This window comes from Anser cygnoides, chromosome 35 (genome assembly GCF_040182565.1).
Source record: "Anser cygnoides isolate HZ-2024a breed goose chromosome 35, Taihu_goose_T2T_genome, whole genome shotgun sequence".
NCBI classification, from domain to species: domain Eukaryota; kingdom Metazoa; phylum Chordata; class Aves; order Anseriformes; family Anatidae; genus Anser; species Anser cygnoides.
In genome coordinates this window covers 1025087-1048750 of record NC_089907.1, presented here as the reverse complement: position 1 = coordinate 1048750, position 23664 = coordinate 1025087, and the positions used below count along the sequence as shown (strand labels likewise).

The following is a 23664-nucleotide window of genomic DNA, read 5'->3' as shown; positions in this document are numbered from 1 at the left end:
CTGTGCTCCCACTTGAAACCACCATGGTTCTAGTTGTTCTCCAGTGTGGTTCTAGAAGATCCCAGTTTCCACAACATTGTTCCCCATGTCCCAAGTTTTCCCCATCATGCTCTCAGTTTCCCCCAGTGTTGTTGCAGAAGCTCCCAATTGCCCGCAAAATAGTCCCAGTGGCTCCCAGCTGCCCCTTGCAGGTACAAGTTGCTCTTCGTTGACCCACGTGTGGTTTTATTTAACCCAACACAGTTCCAGTAAACAACATCCACATCCTTTCCCTCATCCACTGAATGGGATAATTGACCCCAGCACGGGCCCAGATTCCCTCAGTGTGCTGCCTGAAGCTCCCAGTGTTCCCCCAATATGGTCCTACGCTCTCCCGTGTCCCCCAACATGGTCCCCGTTGCTCCCAATTAGCCCTAGAAGTTCCTAGTTTCTCACAGTTGGCCTCAGCATGGTTCCAGTTGATCCCAGCACGGTCTCAGTTGACACTAGTTTATTTCCAGTTGACCCCAATTGATCCAGGTAGGGTCCCAATTAAAACCAGCGCAGTCTGAGTTGTTCCCAGTGTGGTCCTAGTTGCTCCCAGTTGCCCCCAGTAAATCCCAGTTGCTCCCAGTTGGCCCCAGCATGGGTGTCCTCCAACGGCACCAAGTGTCCCCGGCTCACAGCTGGCAGCCCAGTTGGCCAAGGCGGTAGCGGAAGTCCTGCAGCTGGGCACAGCGGCTCCGCAGCCGTGTGGCCCCACAGCGGGCAGGGGATGGTACCTCTTCCACCCATGACTGGGGGCCCAGTAGGTACTGGGGGCTAGGGACAGGGACACAGGGTCAGGGACAGGAAGACAATGGGACATGGGGACATTGGGGATACACTGGTACAAGGGGCACAGAGACATTGGGGGACATTGGGGCGGGGAGGGACACAGGGGCATAGGGATACAGGGACATGGAGGGGTATGGTGGTTGTGGTCACATGGGGATGTGGGGGGTCATTGGGACACTGGGACATGGGGTCAAGGGGACATGGGGTCACGGAGACAGCAGGGACACAGAGGCACGGGGACATGGGGGGACAAGAGAGCATGGGGTCATGAGGCATGGGGGCATGGAGGACACGGGGGCATGGAGACAAGGGGGACACAGAGGCATGGGGACACAGGGACATACAAGGACATGGGGGGACATGGCGTGGGCAAAGAGATATGAGAGGACATGGGGGACAGGAAGGCATGGGGACACTGAGGCATGAGGACACAGGGGACATAGGGGTACGCAGGGGCGTGAGTACACAGCAGCACACAAAACTACAGGGAGACGTGGGTATGTGGGGCGGGCAAAGGGGCATATGGGGGCCATGAGGGGACACAGGGTCATAGGCCAATGGGGACACGTGGGGACTCAGACCCCTTCTCACCGTCCTTGGGGGTCCCGTGTCCCCCCGTCCAACCCCATCACCAGGTAGGTGTTGGGGGAGCGCAGGCGCAGGGTGCAGCTCTCCCTCACCAGTATTCGCCGCCGTTCCCCAGGGGCCGCCGCTGCATCCTGCCCTGCACCAGTATGCACCAGTAACTCTGCAGTGCAGCACGCAGCCTGCTCTGCCCGGGTTTTCCCAGTATGGCCCACTGTACTCTCAGGTTCTTCCAGTACGGCTGAGAGTCCTCACTATACAGCCCAGCGCCACCCTAATATCGCCCAGTACATCCCAGTGCCCCACAGCATGGCCCAGCCACACCCAGTTACAGCCCAGGACCACCCCAGCATGGCCCAGTCTAACCCAGTACCCTCAATTATGACTCAAGATTTCTCCATGCTATGCTTGTGGACATCCAGTGCCTCCAAATATACCCCAGTCTATCCCAGTTTTCCCACAGTATGGCCCAGCCCCCCACACCGTGCAGCCTAGGGCCATCCCAGTTTGGCCCACTATAATCCAATACCCCCCCCAAGTCTCAGCCCCCAATCTCTCCCAGTCCTCCCAGTCCCCCCAGTATACCCACCCCATCCCTACCGTACTTAGTTCCCCCAGTCTCAACCCCCAGTCTCTCCCAGTTTCACCTCACATTCCTTCCCAATGCTCCCAGTCCCTCCCAGTCTCCCCAAAAAGCACCTCCTAGTTCCCCCAGGCCCACCCCCCATCCCTCCCAGTCCCTCCCAGTCTGCCCAATCTCACCCATCAGCAGAACCTCCTGGATTTCCGTCTCGAACCCCACAAAAGCCCCAACCTCATTTTGGGTCAGCACCTGAACCACCAGCGCTGGGGAAGGGGCAGACCATGAGGGTCATGGGGGTCACGGGAGTTATGGAGACCACAGGGGTTACGGGCGACAAGGAGTGTCCCCATACAGGGTGCAGCCCAACAGGGTTATGGGTGCCAGGGGTTACAGGGGTGCAGCAGAAGCTTGGGCGTCAGGGGGGGACAACTGGGGTTCAGGGTGGGAACTGGGGTTCAAGGAGAGCAGGGAAACAATTGTGGGGCTCAGGAGGAGCCGCTGGGTTTTGGGGGGTTACAGTGGAGTTCAGGGTGCAGCTGGTTAGGGGTGCAGCCCGTTTGGGGGGTGTAGGCAGTTTTGGGGGTTCACCGTAGTCAACGCGGGGGCTGTAGCAGGCGAAATCAAGGCGATCATCAGCCGTCAGCTCCTGCGACCCCTTTTGGGCCCGGGGACACCCACCTTGGGGTAATACGGCTAGGTGAAACCCTGGAGCCCCCAGCATCCACCCCCCTCATATATACCCTCATATATACCAGGGTTCCCCCAAAATCAACACGACTCCCTCACATCAACAGGACACCCCCAAACCCTAGCTCTCCTCCCCCCACACCACGATACCTGGTTGCAAGTTCTCTCCATGTCCTCCATGTCCCCGTGTTCCTCCATTTCCCATGACCCCATGTCCCCGCATTGCCCCGGTGTCTCCTGAACCCCACTGTTCCCTCCCCCCCCCCGAACCCCAGCTGCCCCCTTGAACCCCACGAATATGTGTGGAGGGGGGAACCCAGCGTGGGGTTCCCCGGGACTGTGTGGTGATGAGGTCCAGGATGTGGGGAGTCCCTTTGGTGGGGGGTCCCCTGGGTCTGGGGGATGTGGGGCCCACCTTGTGCGCATTCGCAGACTTTCGGGGAGCAGAGGGTGGCCACAGTGCTGCTCCTGCGGGGGGCGCTGTAGAAGACGGTGCAGCGCCGAGCTGGGTGGGGCAGAAGGAGGAGTCTGAACAGACATGTCCCCTCCCCGGGCTCCACCCATGGAGGCCCCGCCTACCTGGCTCGTAGTAGTCATAGATGACCGCCATCGCGGGCTGCAGCTGCCCCACGGCCACATCCTGCGTTGCCCCGAAGCTGAGACACTGGCGCTGGGGGGGGACCTGGGGACATGGGGAATATGGAGAGGAAGTGGGGTATGGTGGGGACATGGGGAGACAAGGGGACAGGTAGGGACATGGGGGTCCACAGGGACATTGGGGATATACGGTGGCATAGGGGAACGTGGGGATATGGGGGGACACAGGGGACCTGTCCCTCCCCAATCCCCAATTCCCCACTGCTCCCAGTCCCTCCCAGCTCCTCCCATTGTCCCCCAGAGCCCCCCAACCCCCTGTGCCCCCCACCTCGTCCAGGTACAGCACCAGCCGGGCCCCGTCGAGCTCGTAGTGGCTTATCCAGCGATCAACCACGTCCCGCAGCTGGGGGGAAGACACTGGCACCCCAGCACCCCAACACACCCCCACCCCAACGCCCCCGCATCCCAACCCCTGAGCACTCCCACGGCCCAACATCCCCCACACCGCATGCCCAGTGACCAATCTCCCCAAACCCCAACAACCCACCCCGCCACCCTTACACCCCCAAACCTCAACACCCCCATGTCCCCAAACCCCAACACCCCCAAATCCCAACACCCCCAGGCCTCAACTATCCCCAAATCCTCACCACCCATCACCCTTACACCCCTCTACAGCACCCCCCCCCCCAACACCCCCCCGCAAAACTCCCATTCCCTGCCACCTCCCCCCACCGTGCCCCCCGCTGCCCCCAGGGGGACCCAAGTGCCCCCCACCTTGTCCAGGTCAGGCCGGTGGGGCCGGAAGCCGCTGAGCAGGGAGACTTCGACCACGGCCATTCCCGCCAGACCTGCACCTGGGACCCGCCTACAGCCAAGCCCCGCCCATCAGGGGGCGGGGCCACGAGGCAGAACAGGAAGTCCCACCCCAGTAGACCACCGAAACCCCAGTGAAACAGGAAGTCCCGCCCTCGTGCATGGGCCAAGCAGGAAGTCCCACCCACGCCACTCACAGGCCAGGACTACCAGGAAGTCCTGCCCCCAACTGGTGGGCAGAAGAGGAAGTCCTGCCCACAGAAACATGGAAATAGGAAGTCCCACCCATAACTGTGGCCAAAACGAGAAGCTCCCCATGATGGGTGTGGTGGGAAGCCCCGCCCCCCCAAACAAGGGGAAGTCCCGCCCCCGATTTCGGGCAGCCACAGGAAGTCCAGCCCTCACAGATCCTGCCAAGCAGGAAGTCCCGCCATCAATTTCCAGCAGCAAAAGGAAGTCGGTCCCTTACAGACCCAGCCTAGCAGGAAGTCTTGCCCACAACTTCCTGTAGCCACAGGAAGTCCAACCCTCACAGGCCCAGCCCAGCAGGAAGTCCTGCCCCTGCATGGCCATTAGGAAGCGGAAGCCTTGGCCTGAGGGTGGAAGAGGAAGTCCCGCCCACGAACCCTGCTGACACAGGAAGTCCCCCTGCCCCATGGACAGGAAGTCCTGCCTCTCACCAGAAGCAGACCAGGAAGGCGACCTCGCGAGTTGGGTCGCGCACGTCCCGCCGCCGCCGCCGCCGGGCGTCCCACAAGGCCATGGGGCTCAGGGGGGTGGCGGCCTCTGCAAGCCCCGCCCCTCCTGCAGGCCCCACCCCTTCCGGAGGCTCCGCCCCTCCTGCAGGCTCCGCCCTCCCCTCAAGCTCCGCCTCCTCCTCATAGTCCTCGTAGTCCTCTTCGTCTGCAGGAGACAACCACTTGAAAGGCCAAGCCTTGCAGGAAGGGGGTGGGGCCAGTGGGGGCGTGGCCTCAGTGGGCGGGGCCCGTGGGGGCGGGGCCTCACCTTGGTAGAGTATGGGGCCGGTGATGGCCACCTCCAGGCCCAGCCCCTGGCAGGTGGCGTTGGGGGGTGACATCAGGCGGAACTGGCGCAGGACCTGGGGACAGCGGTGAGGGGAGGCGGTGTTCAGGAGCGGGCCAATCACCGGAGGCGGTGTCCAGGATCAGCCACTCACCGTGAGGGTCCCCTCACCGTGTCCCTCCACCTTCACCGTCACCGGGCTGCCCAAGGGCACCTGGGGGACACGGGGGTGTGGAGGAATATGGGGTCAGAGCAAGGAACAAGGGACACCAATACCCCATGTCTAGTTGTGTCCTGCACTCCATGTCCTACCATCTTCCCCAAACCTGATCCCCATATGTCCTTCTTGTCCTCATATCTCCCCATGTCTTCCATGTCCCCATATGTCCCCCCATGTCTCCCAATGTCACCCACGTCCCCACATGTCCCCCAAACCTGTTCGCCCTATGTCCCTCATGTCCTCACATCTCCCCATGTCTTCCATGTCCTCATACGTCCCCCCACATCCCCAGTGTCCCATGTCCCCCTGTATGTTCCTCCATGACACCCACCCGAAGCTCCTGCTCCAGCGGCTCCAGGCCAGGCTCCAGTGTCACTTGGGTGCCCCCAGCACCTCCTCGGATCCCCCCCGGCCAGGAGAGCCCCAGGTTGAGCCCAGATCTGGCCCCACGTCCCCATTGTAGCCACATCTGGGCCAATGCCTCCAGCGCCACCACCGTGTCCTGTGGGTCCAGGAGTCCAGGTGGGCTAGGGACCTCGGTGTCTGGGCACCATCCACCTCAAACACACCGGTGTCGCAGGGCACCCAGATGTCCAGGACACCCAAACATTTGCATCACCCCCACCCCAGGGGACCCAGTCATACAGGTGACACAGTTATCCAGGAGATCCTCTACCCCTGGGGACCCAAGTGTCACCCCCCACCCCGGGTGACCCAGGCGTTCTAGGTTTCCAGGACACTCAAGTATTTGGGTCACCCTCACCCCAGGGCACCCAAGTGTCCTGGTCACATCCAGCCCAGGGCACTCAGGTGTCCCAGGGGACCCAGACACTTGAGATACCCCCACCTCAGGGGACCCCAGTGTCCCAGTGCTCCCAGCGCCTGGGCACCTGGGTGGAATGGAAGCCACCGCCGTAGTTGCTTTGCTCGCGGAGCCACTGGGCCACCCGGCTGGCGCCGGCAACATCGCGGCTCTGCAGCAGCGCTAGGAGCCCATAGGCCGTCGCCTCCACCGTGGCAGCAGGACCCCCGGCTGGCCAGAACTGTGCCCGACCCCCTGCCAAGGGACAGTGCCCATGGGCAGGGTCATCAATGCCTTAGGACACCCAAAACCAACACCCCATGGGGAGAAGGAGCCCAGAAGCCACCAACCAATGTATAGGAGCCACCAACCCATGGGGACCCAAGCGTCCAGGTGCCACCAATCCATGGGGACCCAGGTGTCCAGGAGCCACCAACCCATGGGAAGAAAGTTGTTCTGAAGCCACGAACCTCTGGGGACTCAGGCATGGGAGTGACCCCATGCCGTGTGCTCACCGTGGGCGGTGCGGGCCAGGCGACGCAAGCGCTCCACAGCGGGTTGTGGCCCTGGGGGGCTGGTGTCCACCAGTGCCAGCGCGTAAGCCGTGATGGCCATCCCAAAGGTCCCTAGCGTCTCCACGTGGCCCCGCAGAAAGGTGGATGCCTGGGACAGTGCCTTGTCCTGCGGCAGCAGGACATGGGATGTGAGGACACTGGGACATGGGGGGACATGGGAACATGGGGGGACATGGAAGACACTGGGGACACAAGGAGCATGGGGGGACACTGAGGGACGTGGGGACATATGGGGAACATGGAGATATGTGGGGGCATGAGGACATGGGGGACACTTGGGGGACATTGTGGCATGAGGGACATGGGGGATATGACAGGGGTGTGGGGACAGGGGATGGGGCCCAGGACTGGGACTTGGGGACATGGGAGCATGGGGACACCAGTGGGATGCAAGGACAGACAGGGGGACACCACAGGGGACACGTGAGGGATGCACAAAGATGCCCATAGGACCAGAAGGGGACACGGGGGCATTGAAGACACAGGGAGGGGACATGGGGACATGGGGAGGGGATGGGGACACACCAGAAGTGGCTGTTCGGGGCTGTCCGGCGGCAGGAGCACACGGGCGCTGTGCAGAGCCACCACCACGAAGGCAGTCAGGGACACAGTGGCCTCCGGGCCTGGGTCTCCAACACTGCCCTGGGGACACAGGGACAGCCAGGTGGGGGTGACACAGGGTCTCATGGGGGGTTGCAGTGGGACGGTGCATGGGGACATTGCGTGGGGACTTTGTATGGGGATTGCAGAGGGACACTGCATAGAGATGCTGCATGAGGACATTGCATGGGGCGGACATTGCATAGGGACACTGCATGGGGACTTTGCATGGGGACACTGCATAGGGACACTGCATGGGGACATTGCATGGGGACATTGCGTGGGGATTTTTCATGGGAATTGCATAGGGACGTTGCATGGGGACACTGCATGAGGATGTTTGCATGGGGACATGGCATGGAGACATGGCATGGGGACACTCCATGAGGACATTGCATGAGGACGTTTGCATGGGGACATGGCATGGGGACACTGCATGGGGCAATGACACAGGAACCCTGCACAGCGCCTTGCACGGGCACTTTGTGCAGGTGCATTGCAAGGGAACGTGGTGCAGGACCCTCACGTGGGGACATCACATAGGAGCGTTGCCCTAGCAGGAAGACGTCACCCAGGGACGTGGCATGGGGACACGAGACAGCCAGTGGCCACCCACCTGCATCTCGCGGTGTATCACGGGCTCATGCTCCACAAAGGCGCCATCCGGTCGCTGCTGTCCCAGTAGCCACCGCAGGGACGTGCTGGGGCCATCGGCATCCACCAGCAGGTAGGGACGGGACAGGGCCATCACACGCAGCACCAGCGCCGTCAGCCTGCACCAGGACAGCCGCCACCGTGTCCCCGTGTCCCCCCGCCCAACATGTCCCCGCGTCCCTGCTTCCCCCCTCACCAGGTGCTGCTGCCCCGGTGCAGCCAGGCCCCGTAGGAGCCGTCGCTCTTGCGGAAGCTCTGCACCCGCTCGAAGCCTGTGGGGACATGGGGGACATTAGGGACATGGGAGTCACCAGGGCCACTGGTGGGGCCTTGATCCCCTGCATTGGACTTCCAACCCCCTGTAGGGCAATGCACCCCCCCCCCCCCCCCCCCCCCCCCAGAGCATTGCGCACACTGCTGCAACCCCCCAGAGCATTGCAAACCCCATTGCATCCCCCACATAGCACTGCACACCCTGCAGGGCATTGCACAACCCTTAGAGCATTGCACACCCCATAGAACATTGCACACCCCGTTGCACACACCCTAAAGCACTGCACAGCCCTTAAAGTATTGCACACCCCATTGTACTCCCTCTACAGCATTGCACACCCCATTGTATACCCTATAGAGCATTGCACACCTCATAAGGCATCGCACCCCCCCCTAAAGCATTGCACACCCCATAAGGCATTACACCCACCCTATAGCGTTGCACACCTAATTGCATATCCTATATAGAATTCTGCACACCCCATAAATCATTACACCCACCCTACAGCATTGCACACCTAATTACATACCCTATAGAGCATCGCAGCCCCCCTCACAGAGCACTGCAACCCCTGCAAAGGGCACTGTACCCCCCCAGTGCTCCCATGCCCTGCTCACCCTGCTGCAGGGTGCTGAGGCCACGCTGGCGGTGCCCGGGGGGCAGCTGCGCCCACCCCTCGCTCTCATCCAGGTAGCGCAGAGCAGCAGCGGCGGGGGCCAGCACCATCAACGACTGCTCCCCGCAGCCCCGGGGGGCCCGCAGCAGTGTCCCCCCCACCCCCAGAGCCCCCTGCAGTGCCCAGCCCGGCACCCGGCCTGTGCAGGGCAGGGGACACGGTGACAGGCATGGGGACGTGCATGGGGACATGTGGTGGGCGTGGAGACATGAGTGGGGGATATACACAGGGACACAAACACGTGTATGGGGACATGCGCAGGAGATGCAGGGACAGGCATGGGGACATGCACAGGGACATGGCGACATGCACGTGGGCAAGGGGGAATGTAGGGACACAGACACCCGTGGGACATGCACAGGGGAACACACAGGGGCACGGGGACACACATGGGGGCATGGCCACACACATGAATATGGGGACACACAGGGGCAAGGACAGAGATACGATCAGGGCTGGACACCTGATGTCCCCACCACCCTACCCCCATGTCCCCCTGTCCTCACATACCTCCGTTCTCACATCTCCCTATCCCTACATTCCCCATGTCCCCTTGTCCCTCCTGTCCCCACCACCACGTACCCCTGTCCCCCCCTGTGGCCCCACCATGTTCCCAATACCCACCCCCAAGTCTCTCTCCCCCATCCCCACTGCTTGTCCCCTGTCCCCATGTCCCCACCATGTCCACCCCCACATCCCCAACAGCCATCCCTATGTCCCCACCATCCCCACATCCCCATGCCCCCACCTCCATGTCTGCATGGTCCCCATGTCCCCACCCTGTGTCCCCATCCCCATGTCCCCACTTGTCCCCATGTCCCCACCACCAGATGCCCACCACATCCCCACCACCATGTCCCCACCATGTTCCCAACACCCAACGCCATGTCCCCACCATAACTCCATCCCTGTATCCCCGTCCCCATGTCCCCAGCGCCCATCCCAATGTCCCCGCACACCGGTGACGCGGATGCTCATGCTGAAATCCCCATCGGGGACAATCTCGGCTGGGACATCCCCCGGCAGCTCCAGGGTCCTGCCCTGCTTGTCTGCAGGGATAGTGCGTCAGGGGGTCCACAACCCTGTGTGTCCCCCCCCGGTCACCTGGGTCCCCCAGGCTAGACCCTTGAGTCCTCAGACTGACTGTCGGTGTCCAGGACGTAGCTGGTCTCCTCCAGGTGCAGCTCACCCTCGGGCTACAGGAACAGGTGTCAGTAGGGACCCCGTGTCCCCAAGCACCAAAGAGACTTCAGTGTCCAGGGCCACCAGTGGCCCTATGTCCCCAAGCACCAAGGGAACCCCAGTGCCCAGGGCCACCAAGGACCTGGTGTCCCTGAGTGCAAAGGGGACCCCAATGTCCAGGACCACCAAGAACCCAGCGTCCCTGAGCCTCAAGGGACCTCAGAGCCCAAGGCCACCAAGAACCCGGTGTCTCTGAGCCCCAAGGGGACCCCAGTATCCAGGGCCACCAAGGACTTGGTGGCCCTGAGTGCCAAGGAGAGCTCCAGTGCTTAGGGCCCCAAGGGGACCCCTATGTCCCTGAGCACCAAGGAGACCCCAATGTCCAGGACCACCAAGGACCTGGTGTCCCTGAGCCCCCAGGGAACCACAGTGTCCAGGGGACACAGGAGGAGGTGCCAGTGACCAGGAAGGGATCCAGGTGACAAGAGGGGCCACACCTCCAATTCTCACCTCGACGTGGAGGATGCGGGTGACACGGTCACTCAGCCCCCAGGGCCCGCGGGCAGTGATAGTGATGGGAACATCCCCAGGGTGCAAGGCCACCAAGGTGAGGGGCACAGCAATAGCGCCCCCTGGAGGCAATTCCAGGTTCTGGGGGGCCCCGTCCAGCGCCGCGCACACGCCCTCAGCCACTGACAGCGTCACTGTCACCTGCATCACCATCACTGTCACCCACGCCGCCACCGGACGGGTAGGAGCTAAGGGTGGTTATGGGGCAGCAGGTGTCTATGGGTCAGAAGGGTACAAAAGGATGCACAGGGCACGAGGGGTATCTGTGTGTCACAGGGGTTATCTATGGGGCAGAAGGGATATCTATAGGGCATGGGGTGTCCAGGGAGCACAGAGAGATATCTATGGGACAGAGGGGGGATCTCTGGGGTATCTGTTGGAAGGAACAGGGTATCTATGGGACAGTGGGTATGTATGGGGGCAGAAGGTTATCTACAGGGCAGCAGGTTATCCAGGGTTATCCAGGGTTATCCAGGTGCAGGGGGTACCTCTAGGGAAGAAGGAATTTCTGTGGGGCAGAGGGTGCCTACGGGGTGTCCGGGGGGTTTGGGGTGCTCACGTTGATGCTGCGGGGCAGCCTGCTGTGGATGAGGGGCTGGAGCTGTAGCTGCTCGCGGGGGCGGGTGCTGGGGGGCAGCCGCAGGGCCACACGCACGTCCTGTGTCACCGTCACCCGCTGGGGCACAGCCACGCACAGCCCTGCAAGCACCCCGTCACCATGGGGCAGGGACACACACACGTGGACACGGGGGACACAGGGGTCATGGGGACATGGGGACACCATGGGAACTTGGGGGCATGGGGGGACACGGGGGAGATGGAGACAGCATAGGGACATGAGAACATGGGGGTGATATGGGGGGACATGGGAGACACGGGGACACGGAGGCACCACAGAGACATGGGAACACCATGGGAGACATGGGGACACTGCCCTTCGGTGACACCATGGGGAACAAGGGATGGTGGCATGACATGGGGTGGCCATGTCACTGAGGAGTGACAGGGGCAGCAGGAAAGGGTGACACGGGGATACCACAGGGGGGTGGGGACATGGACGGGACAGGTCACTACTGGGAGAAGCCACCACATGGGGCCACCAGGGCAGGTGGTGACACTCACCCAGGCCGGGGATGATGGCAACAGCCTGAATCTCCCAGGTGGTGATGGAGTCTGGGAGCAGCACTGAGATCCTGGGGACACAGAGATGTGGGACACATGGACACAGGGACACGGGGCTGGGGGAACATCAGGTGTCCCTGCATTCTCACCGAACGGAGCCATCGACAGGAACCCTGCGCCACAGCCAGCTCTCGGGGAAGAAGCTCCGGGTCGGCACCTCCTCGTCATCCAGCAGCTGCTGCTCCAGCGCCGCCTCCAGCACTGCAGGACCCAGGGAACCCCACGTCCAGGATGTCCTCAAGCACTGCCACTCACAGGGTCCCCGCGTCCAGGATGTCCCCACACACTGCCACCCAGGGGGACCCCAAATCTGGGATGTCCACATGCACCACCACCCAAGGAGTACCCATGTGCAGGATGTCCCTACGTGCCACCACCCGTGGGGACCCCGTGTATGGGTTTTCCCCATGAACCACCACCCATGGGGACCCCCTGTCCAGGATGTCCCCATGAACTGCCACCCACCCATGGGGACCCCAAATCTGGGAGGTCCCCATGCATCGCCACCCACAGGGACCCCAAATCTGGGATGTCCCCATGTACCGCCACCCGTGCTCACCTCGTGCCAACCCCCCGGGTCGTCCCCGCCGGCGCAAGTCACGGGCCAGGGCGCAGCAGTGCAGGAAGGCATCACGACAGCCCCCGGCTGTTGTCACCCGCTGTCCCCGCTGGTCACACGTCGCCCGCAGTGGCAGTGCTGTCGCCCCATCCCGGCAGCAGCGCCATGTCGCTGGGTCACCCCGCCACTGCCCCGCTGCGGGAACATGGGGACACACCCGGTTGGTGCAGGGGACACACACACAAGGGGACATGGGGACAGGTCAGGGTGACACCACAGGGGCACATGGGGATGGGGGTCACAACCTTCGGGACACATGGGGACATGGGCAATGCCACATGTAGTGGGGACATGTGGGGACATCTGTGACACCTTGGGGCCACGTGGGGATGCATGGGGACATGTGGGTAACACCATGAACATGACTGAGGGAGACACACGGGGACGCAGGTGACATCACAGGGATGTGTGGGGATGTGGGTGACACCATGGGGACACAGGTGACACCACATGCCCAGCTCAGAGAAACATTTGGGGACACGGGCGATGCCACTCACATAGGTCAGGGACATGTGGGGACATCTGTAAAACCATGGAAATATGTGGGGACACTTGGGTGACATCATGGGAATGCACGGGGATGTGGGTGACACCGTGGGGAAACCAAGGACACGGGTGACACCATGCATCTCAGGGATGTATATGGGGACAGGGGTGATGTCACAGGGATACACACAGACATGGTGATACCACGGGGACACATGGGGACAGAGGTGACACCACGGCCATAGCATGCGGGGACAAGGATGGGGATGGGGACAAGGGTCACTTGTGGCCCATGGCAGGAGGATATGTGGGGACCTGGGAACAGGGATGGGGACAAGACCACTGCTGAAAGCCACCACTGAGGGGGACAGGGCAAGGGGCTGGGACTGGAGGGCAGCAGGAGGATGCAGTGACACAGGGACAAGGTGACGTTGAGCACTCACCCTTCTCCTCCAGCAGCTGCAGCAGCTCCAGCGAGCGCCGCTGGCGGGGAGGGGACGAGGGACAGCCGGGACCTAGGGAGGGGGACATCCAATGCCACCATATCCTCATGCCCCCCAGGTCCCCATGACCCCTTACGTCCCCATGTCTCCCATATCCCCATGTCCCAATGTCACCACATCCCCCCCATAGCCGTGTCCCCCATGTCCTCATGTCACAATGTCCCCATGTCCTCCCGTATCCCCATGTCCCTCCCCATTCCATGCCCCTATAACCCCATGTCCCCCATGATGCCTTTGTCCCAATGTCCCCATATCCACCCCATACCCCCATGTCCCCTATATTCTCATGACCCCACCATGTCCCATGTCCCCCAATGTCCCCCATATCCTCCCATGTCCCTCACGTCCCCCACATTGTCCCATGTCCTCTGTGCCCCCCATGCCCCCCATGTCCCCCCATGCCTGCCCATGTCTCATGTCCCCCTATGTCCCCCGCACCCTCCCATGTCCCCCAGGTCCTTGTCCCTACTCACCTGGCCCCAGGGGAGGGGTGGCTCCCCCCATCCCCAGCACAAGTCCCGCAGCCCTGAAGATCCCAGCAACATTGGGGCCCCCCCCAGGGTTGCACCCCAAATCGCTGGTGCCCAAAACTGCCTTCACCTGGAAGGCATGGGGGGGAGTCACCCCATGTCCCCAACGTGTCCCCAGTGTATCCCCAGGGCCCCATTTCCACAAGGCATCACCAAAGCGTCCAAGGGATTTGGGGAATACTAGGGGGGTCCATGGGATTTAGGGGGGACCGAGGGATTTTGAGGGTCCCTGGGACTTGGGGTTCTGGGTTTTGGGGTACAGGGGGATTTGGGGCATCACCGTCAGGTTTGGGGGTGCGGTAGGCTTTGGTGTCACTGAGGGTTTGGGGTGCCAGGTTTGGGGGTTTTAGGGAGCTGGGTTTAGGGTTCCCAGGATTTAGGGATTTGGAAGTCCTGGGTTTTGGGGGTTTAGGGGCGTGAGGTTTTGGGGTATTGGATTTCAAGGTGCATCGTTTGGGGGGTTTGGGGGAGGTCTGGGTTTGTTGTCCTCACAGCTTTGGGGTTTTGGGGTGCCATGTTTTTGGCAGGTGCTGGGTTTTGGGGACCCTGGGTTGGGGGGGCTGTTTTTTTAAGTTTTGGGGTGCTGGGATTCAGGCTTTAGGACAGTGAGTTTTGGGGTCCCCAGGGCTGGGGGGCTGTGAGGTTTGGGGGTGTCAGGTTTAGGGATGAGAGTATGGGGGGTTTGGGGTCACCAGGACTTGGGGTTTTGGGGTGCTGGGTTTTCAGGGGGGGTCCCCAGGTTTTGGGGGTGCAAGGTTTGGGGTTTGGGGTGTCACCTTGGCAGGGCCAAGGCGGTGCCGCGGCTCCAGCGCCAGCACGGCTGTGTCGATTGCCCCCAGGGCCACGGTGGTTGGGGTCCCCGTGGTCACTGTCACCGTCAGGGAGGCCTGGGGACGCAGGTCGGGCCCTGGCGGGGGCACCACTACCCGCACCTGCCACAGCCCTGCCGCTCCAGTGTGCACCAGTATGGGCATCGGCAGCTCCCAGTGCTCCCAGTGCACCCAGCTGTTCCCAGTACCCCCAGTGCTCCCACTGCCCCAGCAGCTCCTCGTCCCCCTGTTGCCCTCCCTGTGCTCCCAGTATGCCCCAGTACCCCCAACAGCTCCTAATTCCCCCCCACCAGTATTTCCCAGTGCCCCCAGCAGCACCCAGTCCCTTCCCCCAGTACATCCCAGTGCTCCCAGCATCTCCCAGTCCCCCCCCCCCAGTATGGCCCAGTACCCCCAACAGCTCCTAGTTCCCCCCCACCAGCATTTCCCAGTGCCCACTGCAGCTCCCAGCCCCCGCCCCCCAGTATGGCCCAGTACCCCCAACAGCTCCTAGTTCCCCCCCACCAGTATTTCCCTGTGCCCCCAGCAGCTCCCAGTCCCCCCCCCCCCAATATGTCCCAGTGCCCCCAGTAGCACCTGGCCGCCGCAGGAATCTCCCACAGGTGCCCCCCAGCTGGCCGCCACCAGCTGCCCCCCGGCCTGGAAGAAGGCGACGATGCGGAGCCGCGGGGCCATGGCAGGTGTCACCGGCAGCGTCACCTCCGTCACCGTCCCCCGCTGCACCGCCTGGGCTGCCACCAGCCGCCCCCGTGCCACTGCCTGCGTGGGGACATGGGGACAGGGGGACAAGGGACAGGGGGTGGTAAGCAGGGAGCCCGTGGGGCGTAATGCAAGGGGCAACACGTGGCATGCAGCATATGGCATGCAAGTGTGTACATGCAGCATGCAGTGCGTGATATGCATGTTCAGGACGATGTGTGTTAAACATGCGCTCACAATACACTACAAAACATGCATGTGCAACAGTGCATGCAACCTGCAACACGCAACACAGATGCATGCTTGACAGCATGCGCACACAACATGCAATGCACAGCATGCACATGCAGCGTGCACGTGGGACATGCAACATGCATGCAACACCATGTGCAACACGCAACACGCAACCCACAACATGCACTCATGGCAACATGCACGTATAACATGCAATGCACACCATGCACATATGACAACATGCACACATAGCATGCAATGCATGCCATGCACACGGGATCTGCACACGGGACGTGCACCATGCGTGTGACACAGTGCGCATCGTGCACCATGCAATCCAACACATGACATGCATGCATGACACACATGCATGCACCCTGCAACACGCACATGCAGCACATGCCATGCACCCACACACACTCATGGCCCCGGGGGCTTGCAGAGGTCCCTGGTGGGGGCCCCAGGGGGTCCCCATTGAGGGAGCGGGTGGATGCCAAGGGGTCCCGTGGGCGTGGAGCTCACCAGCACGTGGAAGAGGCGGGGGGCCGGAGGGGGGCCCAGGTCACGCAGTTGCAGCCTCAGCACCTCCCCAGGTTGCAGGGGTCCCCCCGGGCCCCCCAGCAGCAGGAAGCGCCCCGAAACCGCTTCCACTGGGGCCACCGTCATCTGCGCCCGGGCCGGGGGGCCATCTGCCTGCCCCGCTTCAACCTGGGGGGGACCCAGAGCACTCATGGCAGCCGGGTCCCCTTCCTTCTCCTGTAGTCCCCCACAGCACCCCATGCTCCCCGTGTCCCCCCGTGTCCCTGTGGCCTCTGTGTCCCCCTGTCCCCAATGTCCCCTATGTCCCCTTATCCCTATATTCTCATGTCCCCATGTCCCTATGTCCCCCCATGCCCTCATACGTCCATGCTCCTATGTCCCCATACCCCTATGTACCTTTGTCCCTATATCCCCATATCGCCTCATCCAAATGTCCCCCATGTCCCCATATTCCCATGTACCAATGTCCCCCCATTTCCCCATGTTTCCCCATATCCCCATGTCCACATATGTCCCCCATGTCCCCACTCACACTGAGGTCGAGGGCCGTGGCTCCGCTGGGGACGTTGATGGGGATGACGATGGCACCGGTGGTGTCAGCCCGAAACTCGATGGGGGGTGGGGGGGTGGCCCCTGTCACCCCCACTGTCACCCGCACCCCGATGCCAGGGGCCGGCTCTCCCCCGGCCTGCAGCACCCGGCCCTGTGGGGAGCAGTGTTCAAAAACAAGGATGTGCACAAAGCTTTGCACAAGTGTGCACAACTGTGCACCCCTTGCATGAGCATTCCCCAGGCATGCACGCCCACCTCCCTGCACGGCCTTGCACAAGCATGCTCAAGCATGCACCACCACACAGAAGGGCTTGCATGGCCATGCACAACCCTGCACAAGGATGCACCACCGATGTACAGGGGCTTGCAGAGCTGTGCACAAGCACGCACCACCTCCCACAAGCACGCACGAGCGTGCACCACCACACACAAGGGCTCACACGGCTTCACACAAGCATGCACGAGGGCTCGCACGTTTCCCACGAGCTCACCAGGAGGGTGAAGGGAGCCCCCGGCACGAAGAACCGGGGCGTCTCAGCCAGGTCCAGGGCCCAGGGCGAGGCCACCAGGGCCACCGTCGCCTCCTGCTCCACCAGCTCCCCGCCTGCACCCGGTGTCGCAGGGGTCAGCCTGGAGTGGACTCGAACCCGCGGCCCCGCAGGGACACGGCCCCTTGAGGCCCATCTCAGCCACGCCCCCACCGCCCTGGCCACGCCCCCATCATCGTGGCCACGCCCCCGCAGTTTCCTAGCCACAACCCCCCACCCGCGCCAGGCCCCGCCTCCTCCCTCGCCCCGCCCCTAGCCCCGCCCCTACCTTGCGCCTCCACCACAGCGACTGCCAGGCGCAAGCGCGCCCCCTGCAGGTCGGGCAGCGCCACGCCAAGGGCACGGGCCACGGCCAGCAGGGACACGTCCAGGGAGGCGTGGCCTTCGGTCACCTAGCAACGGTGGGCGGGGCCAGAAACGGTGGACGGGGCCAGAGAATGAATGGGGAATTGAGGCACGCCCGCGTTTAGGGGGTCCCAAGGATGGGAGGGGTGGGGGGATTTGGGGTCTTCCCCCCAGGGTTTTGGGGGTCCCGGGGTGATGCTCACCCGGCACTGCTGCTCCAGTCCCCGCAGGAATTGTCCCCCCCGGCCCCCGGCGTTGAGGAGCCCCACGCGCAGCTGCGCGTGGCCCCCTACGGGTGCCCCGTCGGGGAACCTGGGGGTCCCCAAAGATCAATAGGGTTGGGGGGGACCGCAAAGGTCATCCAGGGTCAGGGGTCGGCTGGGGTTAGGGGAGGCCCAGAAGGGCAGGGGAGGCAGCTGGGGGGGGATCAGGGGGTATGTGGGGTCCCCTGGAGAGTTTGGGGGGCTGAGAAGGCCCAAAAGGGGTCCTGGGGTGGGTGGTTCACGGGAGGGGGTTGGGGTCCTGGGAGGGGTGAGAGAGATGGGGAGGGCTGGAGTGGGTCCAGAAGGGCTTTGGAGGGGTCCTGGAGGAGCTTTGAGGGGTCGTGGGGGCTGTTGGGAGTCACAGAGGGGATTTGGGGGGCCCCGGGGTGTGATTGGGGGAATACCATGAGGATGAGGGTCCTAGGGGGTTGTGGATCTGGGGGCTGGTGGGGGGAGCTGGGAGGACATAAGGAGGATTTTGGGCATCCCAGGCAGATCGGGAGGCCCCTGGGGATCTTTAAGGGGGATTTGTGGGATTCCGGGGGGTTTGGATTCATACTGGACATGGAGGTGGACGCGCAGCGGGGCCGGCTCAGGCTTGTTCAGCACCACGAAGCGTGGTTCGGGGCGGATCCGCACCTCGAAGCCAGGCAGGGCTGGGGGAGGCAGTGGGGTTTTTGGGGGGATGCAGACATTAGGGGAACCCCTTACCCAGCACTGGTCCCCAGCCAGGGGTCCATTCCCTCCCCCTGGACCCCCACTCACCATACTTGCGCACTTCGAAGGCAGCTGAGCCATTGGTGTCCGGGCTGGCCGCCAGCTGGGCTCGCACGTGCCACGTCCCTGGCCTGGGGGACACGGGGGCACCTGTAGCCCCTACAGTCCCTTATAGCCCCCCCATAACCCCCTATAGCTCCTTTAGCCCCCTATAGACCTTATGGTCCCAAATAGACTCTATAGCCCCCTATAACCTCTATGGTTCCCAATGGCCCCCATATCACCCCTATAGTCTCCAATAGCGCCTTATGGCCCCTATGGCCTCAGTGGTCCCCTATAAGCCCTTTATGGCCCCTATAGTACCCCCAATAGCCACATAGTTCCCACACCCCTCCAGCTCACCTGCGGCCCCCAGCCCCCTTTAGCTCTGCCTGTAGCCCCCCATATTCCCCTCTAACCCCTATGGCTCCTAGTTCCCTACAGCCTCCATAACCCCCAGCCACCTATAGCCCTTCAATAGAACCCATAGCCCCCAACCCCTTGTAGCCCCATGACACCCCACTGTGCACAACCAAGCCTCACCAGTACCCCAAAAATACAGCCCCAATAACACTCCACAAACCTCTACAGCCCTCCTCAGCCCCCTGTAGCCCCACAGTCCCATATCCCCCCATACCACCCCACAGCCCACTACCACCCCATGTCCCCCTACTGCCCCATAGCCCCCCCAGCCCCATAGTCCCCCACATCCTACTTACAGGGCAATGTCAGGCAGCACCAGCTGGTCGCTCAGCACTGTGTCCAGGGGCACCCGCTGTCCCTCCCGCACCCGCGCCCCCAGAGGGTTCTGGGGAGCACAGAGTGAGTATAGGGCCCAAACTCAGCCCCAAAACCCCAGCCCTCTAGGGTCACCCGAATCCTCTAGGACTGTCCCACAGCCCCAGCCTTATAGAGCCACCCCAGCCTCATAGGGTTGCTCCATAACCATAACCCATATAGGGCTACCCTAGCACAACAGCTCCAGCTCTATAGGCTGTCCCAGCCTCATAGGGCCACCCCACAGCGAGAGTCCCATAGGGCCCATACCGTGATGGTGACCAGGATGGGTTCGGGGTTTGGCTGCAGGTCAGGGTCCATGGAGAAGACACGGAAGCGCACTGGGGACATAGGGACATATGGGAACTTGCAGGGTTTATGGGGTTGCAGGGAGCTCTATGGGCTGCAGGGTAATATATAGGGGTGCAGAAAGATCTATGGGGGTGCAGAATAATATGTAGAGACACGTGGAGGTATAACAGGTACAGGGGGTTGTAGAAGAATATAGGAATATAGAATATAGGAAGCTCAGGGAGGGGTATGTGGTGCAAGAAGGGATATATAGACATGCAGAGAGCTGTATGGGGGATAAATGAGAGCATCTGGGGATATTTGGGTGGATTGGGGGTGTTTGGGATGGAAGTGGGGGGATTTGGGATGAATTGGAGGGTTTGGGAGGTTTTGAGGTGATTTGGGTGGATCGGGAAGATTAGGGGTGGATTTGGGGGATAAGGGTCGATTTAAGGGAAAATTGGGTGGATTTGGGATAGATTTGAGGGTTGGGAGCATTCTGAACATATCTGGGGGATTTGGAAAGGATTTGGGGGGAATTTGGTGGCTTTGGGTGCATGGGGGACGTTTGGGATGGATTTGGAGGATTTGGAGAGGATTTGGGAGGGATTTGGAAAATTGGGTGGATTTGGGCCAGTTGGATTGGAGTGGATCTGGGGGATTGAGGGTGGAATTCGGGATGGATTGGGGATGGATTTAGGGGTTTGGGGCATTCAGGGTGAATTGCAGGGGGGGGGATGTGGGTAGATCTGTGATGGATCTGGTGGGCAGGGGCTCACCTGTCTGGCGGGGGGCGTAGAGGGGTTTGTCGGTCTGGATGATGAGGTGTCCCCGGGACCCCCCCAGGGCCACCCGCACCAGCCGGGTGCCAGGGGGAGGCAGCTGGGCACTCTGGGCCTCCAGGAGCAGCACCCGGCCCCCAGCCCCCCGCAGCACCCCACAGCGCTCGGCCTGCACTGCGGTGACCTGCAGAGGACATGGGGACACTGGGGAGACATGGAGGGATGCAGGGAAGATGGGGACAGGGGGAAAATGGGGACATGGCAGGGGGGATATGGAGGGATATGGGGGGACATAAAAGATAGGGAGGGACATTGGGGACACAGGAGACATAGGGGAGCATGGGGGGGACATGGGGACATAGAGGGAAATGGAGACATGGGGGGAATTGGGACATCAGGGGGAACATGGGGGACATGGTTGGACACAGGGGGACATAGGGGGGCACTGAGGGACATGGCAGAAACATGGGGAATGGGGAGGGACATGGGGGACACAGGAGACATTGAGGGGCAGGGGGGACACTGGAGGCATGGGGGCTCCAGGGAAGAGGTGTAGGGTGACATGGGAAGGGGAGACCCAAAGGATGTAGGGGCACGTGTCCTTGTGTCCCCACAGCCCACAGGGACATTTTTGTGTCCCTGTGTGCCGTGAGGGTGTCCTCAATCCCGCTACCCCGTAGCAATGTCCCAGAGTCCTTATGCTCCACAAGGATGTCCCCTAGTGCCCCCATGCCCCCAGTGCCCCCATGTCCCAGTACCTCAATGTGCAGGAGCTGGTTGAAGTCATTGTGGGATGCAAGGGAGAAGGGGGTCGGGGGTGCACAGGGCCCTGCCCCACGGCTGCCTTCAGGCCACGCTGTCACTGTCCCGGTCACCGGCCCCACAGCTGCCACCAGCAGCCCCAGGGGTGCCCCAAGAGCCGCACGCCGAGGGGCCACCAGCACAAGCCTGGGGGAGGCATTGCCTGACCCATGGCTGCCACCAGCCCCAGAGCTGCTTCTTAGCCCCCCCTGTCCCACAGGTAGTTGTCCCACCGTCCCTCACAGACCCCATAAGCACCCTGATGCCACAGTCCCCATAGAGGTCCATAACCCCTCCCAGATCCCATTGGAACCCCATACAGCCCCAGACCTGTAACCCCCCCCCCCCCCCCAGCCACACAGGTGCACAGTAATCCCCCACCATTCCCACAGGGCTCCATAGCACCCGAACCCCATAGCTGCCCCATAGTTGCTCCCAGTCCCACAGCCTCCCCAGCCCCATAGCTGCCCTGTAGTCTCTCACAGACCTTGTAGGGCCTTCATAGTCCCCACCAGCCCCGCAGATGCCCCACAGTCACCCCCAACCCCATAGCCCACCCTCCCAGTCCCATAGGTGCCTCATAGCCCCATACTCAGGGTCCTGGGCATTGCCCTCCATCAGTGGCAGGAAGGAGAGGAGGAGGAGGAGGCCAAAGGCCCAGCAAGACCCCATGGCACTGATGTTGTGAGGCTGCCAGGGCCAGGGACACAAAGACACTGGAGTGAGGGTCAATCATTAACTGGGGGGGGGGCGGATGTCTAGGTTCACCCACAGGCCCCAAGGGCATCGACCCTGATCAAGGATCCACGTGGATGAGGGGAAACAGAAGGGGAGGGTGCTGTGGGGAAATGGGATATGAGTGTCTATGGGGCAGTGGGGGGGGGGGGGGGGCTACGGGGCTCTGGAGGGTATGGGACCCTAGGAGGCAGGGGGAAAATGAGGAATCTATGGGCAAGGGGGGAAATGGGTGTCCCATGGGTTCTGTGAGGTGCAATGGGGAGAAGCTCAGGTTCTAGACCATCTAAAGAAACTAAAGGTGCACAAGGCCGTGGGACCTGATGAGATACATTTGTGAGTCTTGAAGAAACTGTTGAATATATCTGCTCAGCCACTGCCCACTATAATCGAGAAGCTGTGGCAGCCCAATGAAATTTCCACTGACTGGAAGAGGGGAAACATAACACCCATTTTTAAAAAGGAAAAAAAAAAAAAAAAGAAGACCCAGGGAACTACAAGCCAGTCAGTCTCACCTTTGTGCCCAGCCAAATAGCAGAGCAGATTCTCCTGGAAATTAGCCAAGGCTGATGGAGGTCATAGAGGTGATTGGTGACAGCCAACACGGCTCCACTAAGGGCAGATTGCGTCTCGCAATGCTCGGGACCGGGATCTGTCCAGCAACCGGTGACGTCAGGAGAGCTTCCAGCTGCCATTCGAAGACGAAATTTCCACGGTGCCCACGGGGGGGCAACGGGGGTGGGGCTGCTGCTGCTGGGAGTCCTGGTCCTGAGCCCAGCAGCATGAGGCGCGTGGGGCTGGGGTGTTCTGGGGTGCCCCTTTCCCCTCCTGATGGCCCTAATTTCCCCCAGAGCCACAGTCCAATCTGATCCCCATCGTGGCGGGGGTGGCCGTCACCATCACGTCTGTCATCGCTGCCCTGGTCGGATTCGCTGTCTGGAAGAGCAAGCAGGGTAAAGTCCCTGGGCGGGAGAGGCAGAGGGGTGCGGGAGGAAGGCAGGGGCTGGAGGGGCTGTATGAGGAGCTGGGGCACCTTTGGGAGGCCCCCAGACTGGCCGTGACATGTGGCTGGTGCTGATGTCCCCAGCCTCTGCCTGGCACTGGGGCAATCTTGGGGCTCTGGTTATTTCTTCGGGCACCCAGCACAGTGGTGCCATCCTCCACTTCGGGCGCTGATGAGGCTCCTCTGTCAGCTCCTGGGCCGGGGCTCAGTGCTGCTCCTCTCTCACAGGCAGAAACAGAGGATCCAAAAAGTCAATCACGGGTATGGTGCAGGACCGGGGGTTCAGGCTGGAGCCCTACGGAGCTTGGGTTGGGAGGGGAGGAGGGGGAGGGGGGGGCTCAGCTCGCTGTGTTAAAATAATTGGCTGAAAACTAAAGATATTAAAGTGAACTATCCATGAACTATCCTCATTATAATAGAAAGAAAATATCATTGGCTGGGAGACCCCAGCCCAACAAGAGATCCTTCCCCTCTGAGGACGTGCAGAATGATTTTGTCAAGTCAGCCGTACGCTAATTAGAAGTTAGA

The 23664-nt window shown here is 61.8% G+C and overlaps 1 protein-coding gene across 1 annotated transcript; it reads right to left on the bottom strand.

Annotated features, from left to right (window-relative positions):
- Positions 1–473: 473 nt before the first annotated feature.
- On the bottom strand, positions 474–22070 carry LOC106049849 (complement C4-like). The gene is made up of 41 exons (XM_048056124.2): positions 21991–22070; positions 21356–21545; positions 20595–20781; positions 19795–19865; positions 19467–19555; positions 18757–18839; positions 18551–18647; positions 17932–18040; positions 17652–17775; positions 17327–17439; positions 16816–16986; positions 16266–16451; positions 15387–15569; positions 14757–14912; positions 13924–14050; positions 13391–13462; positions 12402–12596; positions 11932–12043; positions 11783–11853; positions 11220–11359; positions 10601–10801; positions 10053–10104; positions 9868–9957; positions 8850–9047; positions 8155–8230; positions 7921–8077; positions 7230–7346; positions 6645–6810; positions 6218–6384; positions 5659–5829; positions 5262–5321; positions 5090–5183; positions 4765–4987; positions 4046–4136; positions 3597–3671; positions 3251–3353; positions 3087–3176; positions 2573–2662; positions 2164–2247; positions 1408–1540; positions 474–801 (listed from the first exon to the last, which is right to left on the bottom strand). Exons 1-41 carry the CDS (start codon positions 22068–22070, stop codon positions 660–662), a joined length of 5136 nt encoding a protein of 1711 aa, XP_047912081.2. The 3' UTR covers positions 474–659.
- Between the last annotated feature and the right edge of the window lie 1594 nt (positions 22071–23664).

Excerpts from the sequence above, each read along its gene's own strand:
- LOC106049849 (XM_048056124.2), bottom strand. The coding sequence starts at position 22,070 with ATGGGGTCTTGCTGGGCCTTTGGCCTCCTCCTCCTCCTCTCCTTCCTG. Across the intron at positions 17,776-17,931 it reads GACTGGAGCAGCAGTGCCGG|GTGACCGAAGGCCACGCCTC; the intron begins GTGAGCATCACC and ends CACCGTTGCTAG. Across the intron at positions 9,048-9,867 it reads CATGAGCATCCGCGTCACCG|GCCGGGTGCCGGGCTGGGCA; the intron begins GTGTGCGGGGAC and ends TGCCCTGCACAG.